General features: G+C 56.2%; 1 protein-coding gene across 1 annotated transcript in view; it reads left to right on the top strand.

Annotated features, from left to right (window-relative positions):
- Positions 1-19,483, top strand: part of CNGB1 (cyclic nucleotide gated channel subunit beta 1) — a 124,448-nt gene that overhangs the window by 63,280 nt on the left and 41,685 nt on the right. Inside the window, exons 20-24 of the mRNA XM_073564322.1 lie at positions 3,418-3,505; positions 3,689-3,731; positions 7,899-8,055; positions 9,732-9,797; positions 19,246-19,403. Coding sequence (XP_073420423.1) covers positions 3,418-3,505; positions 3,689-3,731; positions 7,899-8,055; positions 9,732-9,797; positions 19,246-19,403 — 512 coding nt within the window. The remainder of the gene's footprint in view (positions 1-3,417; positions 3,506-3,688; positions 3,732-7,898; positions 8,056-9,731; positions 9,798-19,245; positions 19,404-19,483) is intronic.

The raw sequence follows: 19,483 nt of genomic DNA, 5'->3' as shown, positions 1-19,483 counted from the left end.
AGGAGGAGGAGGTACAGGTGGTGAGGACAGGAGGAGGAGGTACAGGTGGTGAGGACAGGAGGAGGAGGTGCAGTGGGTGAGGACAGGAAAGAGAAGGTACAGGGGGTGAGGACAGGAGGAGGAGGTGCAGTGGGTGAGGACAGGAAGGAGGTACAAGGGGTGAGGACAGAAGGAGGAAGTGGTACAGGGGGTAAGGACAGAAGGAGGAGGTACAGGTGGTGAGGACAGGAAGGAGGAGGTGCAGTGGGTGAGGACAGGAGGAGGAGGTGCAGTGGGTGAGGACAGGAAGGAGGTATAAGGGGTGAGGACAGGAGGAGGAGGTACAGGTGGTGAGGACAGGAGGAGGAGGTACAAGGGGTGAGGACAGGAGGAGGAGGTACAGGTGGTGAGGACAGGAGGAGGAGGTACAGGAGGTGTGGACAGGAGGAGGAGGTACAGGAGGTGTGGACAGGAGGAGGAGGAGGTACAGGGGGTAAGGACAGGAGGAGGAGGAGATACAAGGGGTGAGGACAGGAGGAGGAGGTACAGGTGGTGAGGACAGGAGGAGCAGGAGGTACAGGGGGTGAGGACAGGAGGAGGAGGTACAGGTGGTGAGGACAGGAAGAGGAGGAGGAGGTACAGGTGGTGAGGACAGGAAGAGGAGGAGGAAGTACAGGTGGTGAGGACAGGAGGAGGAGGTACATGTGGTGAGGACAGGAGGAGGAGGTGCAGTGGGTGAGGACAGGAAAGAGAAGGTACAGGGGGTGAGGACAGGAGGAGGAGGTGCAGTGGGTGAGGACAGGAAGGAGGTACAAGGGGTGAGGACAGAAGGAGGAAGTGGTACAGGGGGTAAGGACAGAAGGAGGAGGTACAGGTGGTGAGGACAGGAGGAGGAGGAGGTACAGGTGGTGAGGACAGGAAGGAGGAGGTGCAGTGGGTGAGGACAGGAGGAGGAGGTGCAGTGGGTGAGGACAGGAAGGAGGTATAAGGGGTGAGGACAGAAGGAGGTGGTGGTACAGGGGGTGAGGACAGGAGGAGGAGCAGGTACAGGTGGTGAGGACAGGAGGAGGAGGTACAGGTGGTGAGGACAGGAGGAGGAGGAGGTGCAGGTTGTGAGGACAGGAGGAGGAGGTACAGGTTGTGAGGACAGGAGGAGGAGGTACAGGGGGTGAGGACAGGAGGAGGAGGAGGAGGTACAGGTGGTGAGGACAGGAGGAGGAGGTACAGGGGGTAAGGACAGGAGGAGGTACAGGGGGGTGAGGACAGGAGGAGGAGGTACAGGGGGTGAGGACAGGAGGAGGAGGTACAGGGGGTGAGGACAGGAGGTACAGCGGGTGAGGACAGGAGGAGGAGGTACAGGGGGTGAGTACAGGAGGTACAGCGGGTGAGGACAGGAGGAGGAGGTACAGGGGGTAAGGATAGCAGAAGGTGGTTCAGTGGGTGAGGACAGGAGGAGGAGGTACAGGTGGTGAGAACAGGAGGAGGAGGTTCAGGAGATAAGGACAGGAGGAGGAGGTAAAGGTGAGGACAGGAGGAGGAGGTTCAGTGGGTGAGGACAGGAGGAGGAGGTTCAGTGGGTGAGGACAGGAGGAGGAGGTACAGGGGGTGAGGACAGGAAGAGGAGGTACAGGGGGTGAGGACAGGAGGAGGAGGTACAGGTGGTGAGGAAAGGAGGAGGAGGTACAGGGGGTGAGGACAGGAGGAGGAGGTACAGGGGGTGAGGACAGGAGGAGGAAGAACGGGGTGAGGACAGGAGGAGCAGGTACAGGGGGTGAGGACAGGAGGTACAGCGGGTTAGTACAGGAGGTACAGCGGGTGAGGACAGGAGGAGGTACAGGGGGTAAGGATAGGAGAAGGAGGTTCAGTGGGTGAGGACAGGAGGAAGAGGGACAGGAGGAGGAGGTACAGGGGGTGAGGACAGGAGGAGGAGGTACAGGTTGTGAGGACAGGAGGAGGAGGTACAGGGGGTGAGGACAGGAGGAGGAGGAGGAGGTACAGGTGGTGAGGACAGGAGGAGGAGGTACAGGGGGTAAGGACAGGAGGAGGTACAGGGGGGTGAGGACAGGAGGAGGAGGTACAGGGGGTGAGGACAGGAGGAGGAGGTACAGGGGGTGAGGACAGGAGGTACAGCGGGTGAGGACAGGAGGAGGAGGTACAGGGGGTGAGTACAGGAGGTACAGCGGGTGAGGACAGGAGGAGGAGGTACAGGGGGTAAGGATAGGAGAAGGTGGTTCAGTGGGTGAGGACAGGAGGAGGAGGTACAGGTGGTGAGAACAGGAGGAGGAGGTTCAGGAGATAAGGACAGGAGGAGGAGGTAAAGGTGAGGACAGGAGGAGGAGGTTCAGTGGGTGAGGACAGGAGGAGGAGGTTCAGTGGGTGAGGACAGGAGGAGGAGGTACAGGGGGTGAGGACAGGAAGAGGAGGTACAGGGGGTGAGGACAGGAGGAGGAGGTACAGGTGGTGAGGAAAGGAGGAGGAGGTACAGGGGGTGAGGACAGGAGGAGGAGGTACAGGGGGTGAGGACAGGAGGAGGAAGAACGGGGTGAGGACAGGAGGAGCAGGTACAGGGGGTGAGGACAGGAGGTACAGCGGGTTAGTACAGGAGGTACAGCGGGTGAGGACAGGAGGAGGTACAGGGGGTAAGGATAGGAGAAGGAGGTTCAGTGGGTGAGGACAGGAGGAAGAGGGACAGGAGGAGGAGGTACAGGGGGTGAGGACAGGAGGAGGAGGTACAGGGGGTAAGGACAGGAGGAGGAGGTACAGGGGGTGAGGACAGGAGGAGGAGGTACAGGGGGTGAGGACAGGAGGAGGAGGTACAGGTGGTGAGGACAGGAGGAGGAGGTACAGGGGGTGAGGACATGAGGGGGAAGTACAGGTGGTGAGGACAGGAGGAGGAGGTACAGGGGGTGAGGACAGGAGGAGGAAGTACTGGTGGGGTGAGGACAGGAGGAGGAGGTACAGGGGGTAAGGACAGGAGGAGGAGGTACAGGGGGTGAGGACAGGAGGAGGAGGTACAGGGGGTGAGGACAGGAGGAGGAGGTACAGGTGGTGAGGACAGGAGGAGGAGGTACAGGGGGTGAGGACATGAGGGGGAAGTACAGGTGGTGAGGACAGGAGGAGGAGGTACAGGGGGTGAGGACAGGAGGAGGAGGGACAGGAGGAGGAGGTACAGGGGGTGAGGACAGGAGGAGGAGGTACAGGGGGTAAGGACAGGAGGAGGAGGTACAGGGGGTGAGGACAGGAGGAGGAGGTACAGGGGGTGAGGACAGGAGGAGGAGGTACAGGGGGTGAGGACAGGAGAAGGAGGTTCAGAGGCTGAGGACAGGAGGTACAGCGCGTGAGGACATTAGGAGGTACAGGGGGTGAGGACAGGAGGTTCCCTCTGGGATGTATAGGGAGCTGATGTTGGGGTCTTTGGTTAATGTGTTGTTTCAGCAGTCTTGTGACTGGAGCCCCCGGACATCTCCAGACCAACGCGCTGCGCCCCCCACTGGTTGAAGATGTGTTGAGCATCCAGTACATACAGGTAGTCATGTTATGTGTCAGTAGTGGCGGTGATGTCTCTGTCGTGGCGGCCGCTGTGATGTCTCTCTGTCACTGTGGCGGTGATGTCTCTCTGTCTTTGGTGGTATGATGTCTCTCTGTCATCACGGTGATGGTGATGTCTCTGTCATGGCGGCGGTTACCTCATGCTTTGTGCTCGTTTCAGGGTCTGGGACACGCTGTGGACGTTTTGGTGGCCAGAGATCCTGGTGAGTGTCAGGAGCTTCTGACTCTGAGCGCTGCTGTGTGGATATCGGGTGTGGAGTCGCTTGTGGCTCTGACATCATGCGCTCGGCTCTTCTGACATCACGCGCTCGGCTCCTCCTCTGACATCACGCGCTCGGCTCCTCCTCTGACATCACGCGCTCGGCTCCTCTGACGTCATGGTCTCGGCTCTTCTGTCATCACGCGCTCGGCTCCTCCTCTGACATCATGTGCTAAGCTCCTCCTCTGTCGTCATGCCCTTGGCTCTTCTGACATCACGCGCTCGGCTCCTCCTCTGACATCACGCGCTCGGCTCCTCCTCTGACGTCATGCGTTCGGCTCTTCTGACATCACGTGCTCGGCTCCTCTAACGTCATGCCCACGGCTCTTCTGACATCACGCGCACGGCTCCTCCTCTGACATCATGCGCTAAGCTCCTCCTCTGACGTCATGGTCTCGGCTCTTCTGTCATCACGCGCTCGGCTCCTCCTCTGATGTCACACGCTCGTTTCCTCTGATGTCATGCCCTCGGCTCCTCTTCTGACGTCACGCCCTCGGCTCCTCTTCTGACGTCACGCCCTCGGCTCCTCTGACATCATGCGCTCGGCTCCTCCTCTGACATCATGCGCTCGGCTCCTCCTCTGACGTCATGCCCTCGGCTCCTCCTCTGACGTCATGCCCTCGTCTCCTCCTCTGACGTCATGCCCTCGGCTCCTCCTCTGACGTCATGCCCTTGGCTCCTCCTCTGACGTCATGCCCTCGGCTCCTCCTCTGACGTCATGCCCTCGGCTCCTCCTCTGACATCATGCCCTCGGCTCCTCCTCTGACGTCATGCCCTTGGCTCCTCTGACGTCATGCCCTTGGCTCCTCTGACGTCATGCCCTCGGCTCCTCTGACGTCATGCCCTCGGCTCTTCTGACGTCATGCCCTCTGCTCCTCCTCTGTTGTCATGCCCTCTGCTCCTCCTCTGACGTCATGCCCTCGGCTCCTCTGATGTCATGCCCTCGGCTCTTCTGACGTCATGCCCTCGGCTCCTCCTCTGTTGTCATGCCCTCTGCTCCTCCTCTGACGTCATGCCCTCGGCTCCTCTGATGTCATGCCCTCGGCTCCTCTGACGTCATGCCCTCGGCCCCTCTGACGTCATGCGCTTGGCCCCTCTGACGTCATGCCGTCGGCTCCTCCTCTGACATCATGCACTCAGCTCCTCCTCTGACGTCATGCCCTCAGCCCCTCTGACGTCATGCGCTCGGCTCCTACTCTGATGTCACGCCCTCGGCTCCTCCTCTGATGTCATGCCCTCGGCTCCTCCTCTGACGTCATGCCCTCGGCTCCTCCTCTGACGTCACGCCCTCGGCTCCTCCTCTGACTTCATGCCCTCGGCTCCTTTGTGGTCATGTCCTCTGCTCCTCTGACGTCATGTCCTCGGCTCCTCCTCTGGCGTCATGTCCTCGGCTCTTCTGTTATCATGCCCTCGGCTCCGCCTCTGACGTCATGCCCTCGGCTCCTCCTCTGACGTCATGCGCTCGGCTCCTCCTCTGATGTCATGCGCTCGGCTCGGCTTCTCTGACGTCATGCCCTCAGCTCCTCCTCTGACGTCATGCCCTCGGCTCCTCCTCTGATGTCACGCCCTCGGCTCCTCCTCTGACGTCACGCCCTCGGCTGCTCCTCTGACGTCACGCCCTCGGCTCCTCCTCTGACATCATGCCCTCGGCTCCTCCTCTGACGTCATGCCCTCGGCTCCTCCTCTGATGTCATGCGCTCGGCTCCTCCTCTGACGTCATGCGCTCGGCTCCTCCTCTGACGTCATGCGCTCGGCTCCTCCTCTGACGTCATGCCCTCGGCTCCTCCTCTGACGTCATGCCCTCGGCTCCTCCTCTGATGTCATGCCCTCGGCTCCTCCTCTGACGTCATGCCCTCGGCTCCTTTGTGGTCATGTCCTCGGCTCCTCTGACGTCATGTCCTCGGCTCCTCTGACGTCATGTCCTCGGCTCCTCTGACGTCATGTCCTCGGCTCCTCCTCTGACGTCATGCGTTCGGCTCCTCCTCTGGCGTCATGCGCTCAGCTCCTCCTCTGGCGTCATGTCCTCGGCTCCTCCTCTGGCGTCATGTCCTCGGCTCTTCTGTTATCATGCCCTCGGCTCCTCCTCTGACGTCATGCGCTCGGCTCCTCCTGTGACGTCATGCCCTCGGCTCTTCTGTTATCATGCCCTCGGCTCCTCCTCTGACGTCATGCACTCGGCTCGACTCCTCCTCTGATGTCACACCCTCGGCTCCTCCTCTGACATCATGCCCTCGGCTCCTTTGTGGTCATGTCCTCGGCTCCTCTGACGTCATGTCCTCGGCTCCTCTGACGTCATGTCCTCGGCTCCTCCTCTGACGTCATGCGTTCGGCTCCTCCTCTGGCGTCATGCGCTCAGCTCCTCCTCTGGCGTCATGTCCTCGGCTCCTCTGGCGTCATGTCCTCGGCTCTTCTGTTATCATGCCCTCGGCTCCTCCTCTGACGTCATGCGCTCGGCTCCTCCTGTGACGTCATGCCCTCGGCTCTTCTGTTATCATGCCCTCGGCTCCTCCTCTGACGTCATGCACTCGGCTCTGCTCCTCCTCTGACCTCACGCCCTCGGCTCCTCTGACGTCATGCCCTCGGCTCCTTTGTGGTCATGTCCTCGGCTCCTCTGACGTCATGTCCTCGGCTCCTCTGACGTCATGTCCTCGGCTCCTCCTCTGACGTCATGCGTTCGGCTCCTCCTCTGGCGTCATGCGCTCAGCTCCTCCTCTGGCGTCATGTCCTCGGCTCCTCCTCTGGCGTCATGTCCTCGGCTCTTCTGTTATCATGCCCTCGGCTCCTCCTCTGACGTCATGCGCTCGGCTCCTCCTGTGACGTCATGCCCTCGGCTCTTCTGTTATCATGCCCTCGGCTCCTCCTCTGACGTCATGTACTCGGCTCTGCTCCTCCTCTGACGTCATGCCCTCGGCTCCTCCTCTGACGGCATGCCCTCGGCTCCTCCTCTGACATGCGCTCAGCTCCTCCTCTGATGTCACACCCTCGGCTCCTCCTCTGATGTCACACCCTCGGCTCCTCCTCTGACGTCACGCCCTCGGCTCCTCCTCTGACGTCACGCCCTCGGCTCCTCCTCTGACGTCATGCACTCGGCTCCTCCTCTGATGTCACGCCCTCGGCTCCTCCTCTGACGTCATGCCCTCGGCTCCTCCTCTGATGTCATGCGCTCGGCTCGGCTTCTCTGACGTCATGCCCTCGGCTCCTCCTCTGATGTCACGCCCTCGGCTCCTCCTCTGACGTCATGCACTCGGCTCCTCCTCTGATGTCACGCCCTCGGCTCCTCCTCTGATGTCACGCCCTCGGCTCCTCCTCTGACGTCATGCCCTCGGCTCCTCCTCTGATGTCACGCCCTCGGCTCCTCCTCTGACGTCATGCACTCGGCTCCTCCTCTGATGTCATGCGCTCGGCTCGGCTTCTCTGACGTCATGCCCTCGGCTCCTCTGGCGTCATGCGCCCGGCTGCTCCTCGGACGTCATGCGCTCGGCTCCTCTCACTCTTTCTCCTCCTTATTGCAGGTCCACGCTTTGCCTGTAGCTGCCGCCATCATGTCCCTCCGCAGCGCTGACGTAGAGCTGTCTCGGCTGGTGCCCGCCCGCGGTGCTGCTGGTGGGCAGCGCTCCCAATCCGCTTTGTCAGACGCTGTAGAGGAGCTCCCGAATGTCCCGCACTACCGAGCCCCCTCACTCCCGCTCAGCCTCAGAGATGGGGTGCTGAATCCCAGCTTCCAGGGGGACGGCGACTCCCCCCGCCATGCCGTAGGTAGACCCCCAGTGCTGTATGTGCGTCCGTCACATGTGGACAGCAGCAGATGCTGGGAGTTGTAGTACTTGTCTGTGATTCTCTGATGCTGTGGTCACATGTGAGGAGACGTGTTACTGTGTGCATCGCCCTCCTCCCCCATCGTCCCCATCCCCTCCGTTCCTCCAGCTTCATTATGATGTGCTCAGTGCGATGCTCCCGCCATTAGGCTGCAGCAGTCGGAGAGGAGACCCTGCTGATGGTTTCCCTCTGGTCAGTCACATGTTCGGGGCATCTCCTGACCTCGGAATCCATTAACGCCTGTGGTGACCGTCCCATGTGTAGGGCGTAATGGGCGCCTGTGTCTGTCCCCCAGATGCCATGTCCTTCAGTCGCCCCGTGGTCAGCATCCAGGACGTGGACTCCGCCAGCATCACAGACGCTCCCGGACCAGAGGTGCCGGAGAAGCCACCAGACTCCCCCTACAACCACAGGACTCTGACTGTGCCGGGGACCTCACTGGCTGCAAAGAGGTAATGACTCCCCACATCTGCCGCTCCCACGTCTGCCCCCCCACATCTGCCGCTCCCACGTCTGCCCCCCACATCTGCCGCTCCCACGTCTGCCCCCCCACATCTGCCGCTCCCACGTCTGCCCCCCACATCTGCCGCTCCCATGTCTGCCCCCCCACATCTGCCGCTCCCACGTTTGCCCCCCACATCTGCCGCTCCCACGTCTGCCCCCCCACATCTGCCGCTCCCACGTTTGCCCCCCCACATCTGCCGCTCCCACGTCTGCCCCCCCACATCTGCCGCTCCCATGTTTGCCCCCCCACATCTGCCGCTCCCACGTCTGCCCCCCCACATCTGCTGCTCCCACGTCTGCCCCCCCACATCTGCCGCTCCCACATCTGCCCCCCCACATCTGCCGCTCCCACGTCTGCCCCCCCCACGTCTGCCGCTCCCACATCTGCCGCTCCCACGTCTGCCCCCCCACATCTGCCGCTCCCACGTCTGCCCCCCCACGTCTGCCACTCCCACATCTGCCGCTCCCACGTTTGCCCCCCCACATCTGCCACTCCCACGTCTGCCCCCCCACATCTGCCGCTCCCACGTCTGCCCCCCCACATCTGCCGCTCCCACGTGTCCCCCCCCACATCTGCCGCTCCCACGTCTGCCCCCCCACATCTGCCGCTCCCACGTCTGCCCCCCCACATCTGCCGCTCCCACGTCTGCCCCCCCACATCTGCCGCTCCCACGTCTGCCCCTCCACATCTGCTGCTCCCACGTCTGCCCCTCCACATCTGCTCCCACGTCTGCCCCCCCACATCTGTCGCTCCCACGTCTACCCCCCCACATCTGCCGCTCCCACGTCTGCCCCTCCACATCTGCCGCTCCCACGTCTGCCCCCCCACATCTGCCGCTCCCACGTCTGCCCCCCCACATCTGCCCCCCCACGTCTGCCCCCCCACATCTGCTCCCACGTCTGCCCCCCCACATCTGTCGCTCCCACGTCTGCCCCTCCACATCTGCCGCTCCCACGTCTGCCCCCCACATCTGCCCCCCCACGTCTGCCCCCCCACATCTTCCGCTCCCACGTCTGCCCCCCCATCTGCCGCTCCCACGTCTGCCCCCTCCACGTCTGCCGCTCCCACGTCTGCCCCCCCCACATCTGCCGCTCCCACGTCTGCCCCCCACATCTGCCGCTCCCACGTCTGCCCCCCCACATCTGCTCCCACGTCTGACACCCCCTGGTCTGATGCCCCCAACGTCTGCCCCTCCACATCTGCCGCTCCCACGTCTGCCCCCCCACATTTGCCGCTCCCACGTCTGCCCCCCACATCTGCTGCTCCCACGTCTGCCCCCCCACATCTGCCGCTCCCACGTCTGCCCCCCCACATCTGCCGCTCCCACGTCTCCCCCCCACATTTGCCGCTCCCACGTCTGCCCCCCCACATCTGCCGCTCCCACGTCTCCCCCCCACATCTGCCGCTCCCACGTCTGCCCCCCCACATCTGCCGCTCCCACGTCTGCCCCCCCACAACTGCCGCTCCCACGTGTCCCCCCCACATTTGCTGCTCCCACGTCTGACACCCCCTGGTCTGATGCCCCCACGTCTGACACCCCCTGGTCTGATGCCCTCACGTCTGGTCTGACCAGGACTCCTGGTTGTCATTCACCCCTCATTTTACTTAATTTATATTTTACAGCAGGAAGAGGACGCAGTCTGAGGCGGAAAACATGGAAGAGGTATCAGAAGCTCTGGAGGAGGAAGAGTAAGTGATCGCTAACCTGCGCGCCTTCACCCTTGTCAGCCCCCAGTTGCATCTGCCAGAAATGCTGAGGGTCTTCGCGCCCTTCAGTGTTGTCTTCCCATCTTTTACTGCATATTGGCTGCGCGTGGTTCTCGGCTAGGGGGAGATGATCCTGGGGTTAGCCGCGCTGAGCGGGCAGGCCAGCAGGAGCTGGTGAGCTTACACCTCTCTGTCTAGCCTCCTGCTCACAGACAACTAGGATTTTCTCAGCAAGTATAGTCCCAGTACAAAGGAGAGAGACTGCACGCAGGCCTGGACAATAGGGGGGCAACCTATTCACATTGCGACTAATGGAGAAACTACTATCTCCGAGGAGGAGAAGAGTGAAGGAGGTAGAGGAAGAGAGCGAGAGACGAGAAGAGAAAGATGGATGAGGAAGAAGAGGAGAGCGAGGGATGAAGAAAGTGAGGGAAGAGGGAAGAAGGGAACGAGGGATGAGGAGGTGAAGAGTGAAGGAGGTAGAGGAAGAGAGCGAGGGACGAGGAGAGAAAGATGGATGAGGAAGAAGAGGAGAGCGAGGGATGAAGAAAGTGAGGGAAGAGGGAAGAAGGGAACGAGGGATGAGGAGGAGAAGGGTGAAGGAGGTAGAGGAAGAGAGCGAGGGACGAGGAGAGAGATATGGATGAGGAAGAAGAGGAGAGCGAGGGATGAAGAAAGTGAGGGAAGAAGGAAGAAGGGGACGAGGGATGAGGAGGAGAAGAGTGAAGGAGGTAGAGGAAGAGAGCGAGGGACGAGGAGAGAAAGATGGATGAGGAAGAAGAGGAGAGCGAGGGATGAAAAAAGTGAGGGAAGAGGGAAGAAGGGAACGAGGGATGAGGAGGAGAAGAGTGAAGGAGATAGAGGAAGAGAGCGATGGACGAGGAGAGAAAGATGGATGAGGAAGAAGAGGAGAGCGAGGGATGAAGAAAGTGAGGGAAGAGGGAAGAAGGGAACGAGGGATGAGGAGGAGAAGAGTGAAGGAGGTAGAGGAAGAGAGCGAGGGACGAGGAGAGAAAGATGGATGAGGAAGAAGAGGAGAGCGAGGGATGAAGAAAGTGAGGGAAGAGGGAAGAAGGGAATGAGGGACGAGGAGAGAAAGATGGATGAGGAAGAAGAGGAGAGCGAGGGATGAAGAAAGTGAGGGAAGAAGGAAGAAGGGAACGAGGGATGAGGAGGAGAAGATTGAAGGAGGTAGAGGAAGAGAGCGAGGGACGAGGAGAGAAAGATGGATGAGGAAGAAGAGGAGAGCGAGGGATGAAGAAAGTGAGGGAAGAGGGAAGAAGGGAACGAGGGATGAGGAGGTGAAGAGTGAAGGAGGTAGAGGAAGAGAGCGAGGGACGAGGAGAGAAAGATGGATGAGGAAGAAGAGGAGAGCGAGGGATGAAGAAAGTGAGGGAAGAGGGAAGAAGGGAACGAGGGATGAGGAGGAGAAGAGTGAAGGAGGTAGAGGAAGAGAGCGAGGGACGAGGAGAGAGATATGGATGAGGAAGAAGAGGAGAGCGAGGGATGAAGAAAGTGAGGGAAGAAGGAAGAAGGGGACGAGGGATGAGGAGGAGAAGAGTGAAGGAGGTAGAGGAAGAGAGCGAGGGACGAGGAGAGAAAGATGGATGAGGAAGAAGAGGAGAGCGAGGGATGAAAAAAGTGAGGGAAGAGGGAAGAAGGGAACGAGGGATGAGGAGGAGAAGAGTGAAGGAGATAGAGGAAGAGAGCGATGGACGAGGAGAGAAAGATGGATGAGGAAGAAGAGGAGAGCGAGGGATGAAGAAAGTGAGGGAAGAGGGAAGAAGGGAACGAGGGATGAGGAGGAGAAGAGTGAAGGAGGTAGAGGAAGAGAGCGAGGGACGAGGAGAGAAAGATGGATGAGGAAGAAGAGGAGAGAGAGGGATGAAGAAAGTGAGGGAAGAGGGAAGAAGGGAACGAGGGATGAGGAGAAGAGTGAAGGAGGTAGAGGAAGAGAGCGAGGGACGAGGAGAGAAAGATGGATGAGGAAGAAGAGGAGAGCGAGGGATGAAGAAAGTGAGGGAAGAAGGAAGAAGGGAACGAGGGATGAGGAGGAGAAGAGTGAAGGAGGTAGAGGAAGAGAGCGAGGGACGAGGAGAGAAAGATGGATGAGGAAGAAGAGGAGAGCGAGGGATGAAGAAAGTGAGGGAAGAGGGAAGAAGGGAACGAGGGATGAGGAGAAGAGTGAAGGAGGTAGAGGAAGAGAGCGAGGGACGAGGAGAGAAAGATGGATGAGGAAGAAGAGGAGAGCGAGGGATGAAGAAAGTGAGGGAAGAAGGAAGAAGGGAACGAGGGATGAGGAGGAGAAGAGTGAAGGAGGTAGAGGAAGAGAGCGAGGGACGAGGAGAGAGATATGGATGAGGAAGAAGAGGAGAGCGAGGGATGAAGAAAGTGAGGGAAGAAGGAAGAAGGGGACGAGGGATGAGGAGGAGAAGAGTGAAGGAGGTAGAGGAAGAGAGCGAGGGACGAGGAGAGAAAGATGGATGAGGAAGAAGAGGAGAGCGAGGGATGAAGAAAGTGAGGGAAGAGGGAAGAAGGGAACGAGGGATGAGGAGGAGAAGAGTGAAGGAGGTAGAGGAAGAGAGCGAGGGACGAGGAGAGAAAGATGGATGAGGAAGAAGAGGAGAGCGAGGGATGAAGAAAGTGAGGGAAGAAGGAAGAAGGGGACGAGGGATGAGGAGAAGAGTGAAGGAGGTAGAGGAAGAGAGCGAGGGACGAGGAGAGAGAGATGGATGAGGAAGAAGAGGAGAGCGAGGGATGAAGAAAGTGAGGGAAGAAGGGAACGAGGGATGAGGAGGAGAAGAGTGAAGGAGGTAGAGGAAGAGAGCGATGGACGAGGAGAGAAAGATGGATGAGGAAGAAGAGGAGAGCGAGGGATGAAGAAAGGGAAGAGGGAAGAAGGGAACGAGGGATGAGGAGGAGAAGAGTGAAGGAGGTAGAGGAAGAGAGCGAGGGACGAGGAGAGAAAGATGGATGAGGAAGAAGAGGAGAGAGAGGGATACGGAAAGTGAGGGATAAGGGATCAAGGAGAATTAAGGATGAGGAGGAGATTGAGGGATGAAGAAGGGGAGGAGAGTGAGGTGGGAGTAGGGGAAGGAGGATTATAGAAAGTGACGAGGAGGAGACCAAAGGAGGAAGAGAGTGAAGTTGAAAAGGAGGAGATTGTGGAGATACGTGGGGTCAGCGGGCTCCCTGGTTCGCTGGCCAAAAACGCATGGATTGGGGATCACCCCACTGAACGCCCACTCTCCTTTCCCGTGGGCATAATACTACTCAGCAACACAGGGTGAGGGTAACACAGTGAGGCAGTACTTTATCCACAAAACAGGGCGATAACACAGAGAATAGTCCCAGCAAAACACCCCAAGATGGTGCACGTGACCGAGTCTCATACTTCCACTGACTTGCAGGGATAAGAGCAGCTGTTACTGCAAAGTCGAATACCCCACCTGTGGCGCGCACACAGAGAGGAGGTAATGACAAGCCTAGGAAGAGGACAGTGTTGTGAGTTCATTTTCCCCTTCGTCACTGAGGTCTGGTGAACTCCCTATTTCTGTAAAGGAAGGTAATGAGCCTGATTATCAGGCACCTGAGCCTAATGAGGATGACTGGCTGAGTGGAGTCACGGACTGGATATAAGGCTGCCGACGCCCTTCTGCCCTGCGGGTGATTTCTCTGTGGACTTCTAGGACACCAGTCTGATTCCTGCTCCTCTAAAGTTAAGTTTTCTGCTTTGCCTGTTAGCATTTGTGTTTTGTTTTTGTTTTCCTTGCTTTTCTGGATTCTGCCATTCCCTGCTGGAGTGAGCTGAATCTCCTTTAGCCGGTTGCTCTGTCTTCAGAATATTCCTGAGTACTGACATAGCTTTTTTGAAGCCTAGCGTCTTCAGGGCCTTTTTCACTGTCAGTCTGTTGGCTCTTATTTTCATAGGGTTTTTCATGGATTGCAGACAGCAGCCTTCCTGTCCTTTCCTATCTAGTTAGCTTGGGCCCCGTCTTTGCTCAGTCTATCTTTCTGTCTGTGTTGGTGTTTTCATCTTGCTTCACCGTCATTATATGTTGGGGGCTGCCTATTGCTTTGGGGTCTGCTCTGGGGCAGTTTAGATTTCCCCTTTCTTTCTTTAGGCCTATTTAATTCTCCGGTTGTGATCGAGGGGTCTAGGGCATCGTAGGAACCCCCCACGGCTACTGCTAGTTGTTGTGGATAGGATCAGGGGTCTGCAATCCGATAGCTGCCAACCTCTCTGGTTTTCTGGACTTAGCTAGCATTTCTGTTTTTGCCTCCTACGGTGACTCAATCATAACAGGACAGTCCATTGAGGTACAAGGCCAGGTGACCGGAGGGTCAGAGGAGCAGATCTGGAATCTTCCAACTGGGCCCCTAAGCTGGCGTCCTGTAGAAAGACAAAGCTTTGTCCCTCGTGATGGAGCCATGATGTCTTTGATGCTGTCCTGTAGAGAGTCTCTAGTTCTCTGGGTCTCTTGGCTGTCTGGATGGCTCTCTCTCTGTATATCTGGAGATATATCTCTTTTTTTATGATTAACAAATGTCCTTCAAACCTGCATTCTCAGGTAAAGGGAAGAATAGTAATCTATTTGCATAGTTTTTCTTCCTCTGTTTTGTAAGTCAACAAACTAGCTGGCCTGGACAATGTGTATTTAGCATATCACCAAACGTCATTGTTCAGTGACCCTGCATGAAACAAGAGTCAACATTTCAGACTCTTGCCCAACTGAAGAAAAAAAATGCATACATCCAAAACTCAAAATATAGATAACAGCCCATTCTGCCTGCTGAGAATAGACGTCTAATTAAGATAAAATGCTGTCATCCCAACAAACACTCGCTCTCCTTTCCCGTTGGCAGAATACTACTCAGACAACACAGGGTGAGGGTAAAACAGTGTGGCAATACTTTATTGAACCACCAAACAGGCAGATAACACGTAGAACAGTCCCAGCAAAATACCCAAGACAGTGCAAATTACAGAGACTCACCCTTCCGCTGACTCGCCGGGATTAGAGCACCTGTGACTTCAGAGCTGACTACTCCACCTGTGGCACGCACTGAGAGAAGGTAACGGCAAGCTTGGGAAGATGGCAATCTTTTCAGGTACAAGGCCAGTGTACCGGAGGGTCACAACCAGACTTCTGGGAACATCTCCATGGAGTCAGGCGACCGGTGGGTCCCAATTCTGGCATTTTCCAAATGTGTCCATGGATTTGTGATGGTCAGTGGATAAGATCTGTATTCTTCCAGCCGAGCCGTGGTCCCCTAAGCTGGCATTCTTTAGAACGACAAATCTTTGTCCCTCGTGATGACGCCATGATGTCTTGGCTGCTGTCCTGTAGAGCGTCTCTGGTTCTTTGCATCTTTGGGTCTCTTGGCTGTCTGGATGGCTCTCTCGGTATATCTGGAGGTATCTCTTCTTTTTATAGTTAACAAATGTCCTTCAGACCAGCATTCTCAGGTAAAGGTAATCTTTGCATAGTTTTTCCTCCTCTGTTTTGCAAGTCAACAATCTAGCTGGCCTGGACAATGTGTAATTAACATATCAGCAAACATCATTGATCAATGACTGCATGAAAGTAGAGTCAACATTTCAGACTCTTGCCCAACTGCATGCATTCTAAAGTCGCCATATAGATAACAGTCTAGTCTTACTGTCTTGCTGAAAATAGAAATTATTCCCATAGTCCTATTTGATAACGGCCAAGGTCACTTCAGTGGTACGTTATAAGCATCATCTATTATGGTGAAGTGGTGCCATAAAAGACAGGAAGTGAGGAGACAAAGAAAGGTGTGATTATAAATTCAATTTTTATTAGTTAACAATTTAAAATAATTAGCATAAAAAAGACAGGGCAAAAACTGGACCTCCAATATAAAGGGGAGGATGACCAGCAAGTACATAAATAGTTGAATAGGTAAAGTGCATAGAAGAGTTTTATCTCCACAGGAATAGGATATTATCGTCCCACAGGTATGCTCTGACCCCTAAAAACCGGCTAATAGATGCGGTCTCAGCAATAGCAAGTAGTATTGTTTATTATGCGGAAAAGTGATAAAAACACTATTTAAGCACCATATAAATACAGGAAAAAAGGGGGTGAAAAGGGCACAATCCAAGGAGGTAAAGAGAGCAATATATTGGGAGATATAATGAAATGTAAAGGAGTTTACCTTTGTGTGGCTGAGAAATAAAGCCAGGTAGTGAGAAGGGCTGTGCACAGAGCTGGTGATGCTCCCCCCGCCCGACAAGCACCGTTTCGCAAGTTGCTTCTTCCCAAGGAGTTGGCTCGTGGTGGACGTATCGTGTCTCTGATGTGGAGTGGTCACCTTGTGGTGATGGCTTGTTGTGGGCATGTCTTTTGTATGGGTGGATTACGCCTTTGTGATAGCTTATGGTGGTTGTGCCATGTCTTTGATGTGGATTGGTTACCCTGTAGTGATGGCATCTCATAGTGGTCGTGTCTCTGGTGGGTGGTTTATCCTGTGATGGTGACTCATGGTGGTCATGTCTCTGGTGGGTGGTTTATCCTGTGATGGTGACTCATGGTGGTCGTGTCTCTGGTGTGGGTGGTTTATCCTGTGATGGTGACTCATGGTGGTCGTGTCTCTGGTGTGGGTGGTTTATCCTGTGATGGTGACTCATGGTGGTCGTGTCTCTGGTGTGGGTGGTTTATCCTGTGATGGTGACTCATAGTGGTCGTGTCTCTGGTGGGTGGTTTATCCTGTGATGGTGACTCATGGTGGTCGTGTCTCTGGTGTGGGTGGTTTATCCTGTGATGGTGACTCATAGTGGTTGTGTCTCTGGTGGGTGGTTTATCCTGTGATGGTGACTCATAGTGGTCGTGTCTCTGGTGGGTGATTTATCCTGTGATGGTGACTCATGGTGGTCGTGTCTCTGGTGTGGGTGGTTTATCCTGTGATGGTGACTCATGGTGGTCGTGTCTCTGGTGTAGGTGGTTTATCCTGTGATGGTGACTCATAGTGGTTGTGTCTCTGGTGGGTGGTTTATCCTGTGATGGTGACTCATGGTGATCGTGTCTCTGGTGTGGGTGGTTTATCCTGTGATGGTGACTCATGGTGGTCGTGTCTCTGGTGTGGGTGGTTTATCCTGTGATGGTGACTCATGGTGGTCGTGTCTCTGGTGTGGGTGGTTTATCCTGTGATGGTGACTCATGGTGGTCGTGTCTCTGGTGTGGGTGGTTTATCCTGTGATGGTGACTCATAGTGGTCGTGTCTCTGGTGGGTGGTTTATCCTGTGATGGTGACTCATGGTGGTCGTGTCTCTGGTGTGGGTGGTTTATCCTGTGATGGTGACTCATAGTGGTTGTGTCTCTGGTGGGTGGTTTATCCTGTGATGGTGACTCATAGTGGTCGTGTCTCTGGTGGGTGATTTATCCTGTGATGGTGACTCATGGTGGTCGTGTCTCTGGTGTGGGTGGTTTATCCTGTGATGGTGACTCATGGTGGTCGTGTCTCTGGTGTAGGTGGTTTATCCTGTGATGGTGACTCATAGTGGTTGTGTCTCTGGTGGGTGGTTTATCCTGTGATGGTGACTCATGGTGGTCGTGTCTCTGGTGTGGGTGGTTTATCCTGTGATGGTGACTCATGGTGGTCGTGTCTCTGGTGTGGGTGGTTTATCCTGTGATGGTGACTCATGGTGGTCGTGTCTCTGGTGTGGGTGGTTTATCCTGTGATGGTGACTCATAGTGGTCGTGTCTCTGGTGGGTGGTTTATCCTGTGATGGTGACTCATGGTGGTCGTGTCTCTGGTGTGGGTGGTTTATCCTGTGATGGTGACTCATAGTGGTTGTGTCTCTGGTGGGTGGTTTATCCTGTGATGGTGACTCATAGTGGTTGTGTCTCTGGTGGGTGGTTTATCCTGTGATGGTGACTCATGGTGATCGTGTCTATGGTGTAGGTGGTTTATCCTGTGATGGTGACTCATAGTGGTCGTGTCTCTGGTGGGTGGTTTATCCTGTGATGGTGACTCATGGTGGTCGTGTCTCTGGTGTAGGTGGTTTATCCTGTGATGGTGACTCATAGTGGTCGTGTCTCTGGTGGGTGGTTTATCCTGTGATGGTGACTCATGGTGGTCGTGTCTCTGGTGTGGTTTATCCTGTGATGGTGACTCATAGTGGTTGTGTCTCTGGTGGGTGGTTTATCCTGTGATGGTGACTCATAGTGGTCGTGTCTCTGGTGGGTGATTTATCCTGTGATGGTGACTCATGGTGGTCGTGTCTCTGGTGTAGGTGGTTTATCCTGTGATGGTGACTCATAGTGGTTGTGTCTCTGGTGGGTGGTTTATCCTGTGATGGTGACTCATGGTGATCGTGTCTCTGGTGTAGGTGGTTTGTCCTGTGATGGTGACTCATAGTGGTTGTGTCTCTGGTGGGTGGTTTATCCTGTGATGGTGACTCATAGTGGTCGTGTCTCTGGTGGGCGGTTTATCCTGTGATGGTGACTCATGGTGGTCGTGTCTCTGGTGTGGGTGGTTTATCCTGTGATGGTGACTCATAGTGGTTGTGTCTCTGGTGTGGGTGGTTTATCCTGTGATGGTGACTCATAGTGGTCGTGTCTCTGGTGGGTGGTTTATCCTGTGATGGTGACTCATAGTGGTCGTGTCTCTGGTGGGTGGTTTATCCTGTGATGGTGACTCATAGTGGTCGTGTCTCTGGTGGGTGGTTTATCCTGTGATGGTGACTCATAGTGGTCGTGTCTCTGGTGGGCGGTTTATCCTGTGATGGTGACTCATAGTGGTCGTGTCTCTGGTGGGTGGTTTATCCTGTGATGGTGACTCATGGTGGTCGTGTCTCTGGTGTGGGTGGTTTATCCTGTGATGGTGACTCATAGTGGTTGTGTCTCTGGTGGGTGGTTTATCCTGTGATGGTGACTCATAGTGGTCGTGTCTCTGGTGGGTGGTTTATCCTGTGATGGTGACTCATGGTGGTTGTGTCTCTGGTGTGGGTGGTTTATCCTGTGATGGTGACTCATGGTGATCGTGTCTCTGGTGTAGGTGGTTTATCCTGTGATGGTGACTCATAGTGGTTGTGTCTCTGGTGAGTGGTTTATCCTGTGATGGTGACTCATAGTGGTCGTTTCTCTGGTGGGTGGTTTATCCTGTGATGGTGACTCATGGTGGTCGTGTCTCTGGTGTGCGTGGTTTATCCTGTGATGGTGACTCATGGTGGTCGTTTCTCTGGATTATCCTGTGTTGACTCGTGGTGGTCGTGTCAGGTCTCTAGTGCAGACTGTATACCGTGTGGTGATGGCTCATGGTGGTCATGCCTTTGGTGCAGATTGGTTGCCCTGTGGTGATGGCGTGTGGTGGTTGTGTCGTGACTCTTTTGTGGGTGGGTTATCATGTGGTGATGGCTTGTGGTGGTTGTGTCGTGACTCTCCTCTTGTGTCTGTGGGTTCAGGGTTATGGAGCGCTCGGCGTCCGCCGTCAGCCATAGCAGCGCAGTCGTCACTGAGCGTCTGCAGGAGTTGGTGCGGTTGTTCAAGGATAGGACGGAGCGGGTGAAAGAGAGACTCATAGACCCTGAGCTGTCCTCTGAGGAAGAGAGTCCATCTTCATGTGAGTCTTCTCAGGATCGAGGGGGGCGGCAAGAGAGCATTTGGTGTATTATTAACCCTTCTGTGTTCTCATTACTTTCC

The sequence above is a fragment of the Dendrobates tinctorius genome, unplaced genomic scaffold (genome assembly GCF_039654945.1).
Source record: "Dendrobates tinctorius isolate UK_male_01 unplaced genomic scaffold, ASM3965494v1 ptg000450l, whole genome shotgun sequence".
NCBI lineage: Eukaryota > Metazoa > Chordata > Amphibia > Anura > Dendrobatidae > Dendrobates > Dendrobates tinctorius.
Note: the sequence above shows the minus strand (reverse complement) of the source record. Positions and strands in the feature narration are given on the sequence as shown.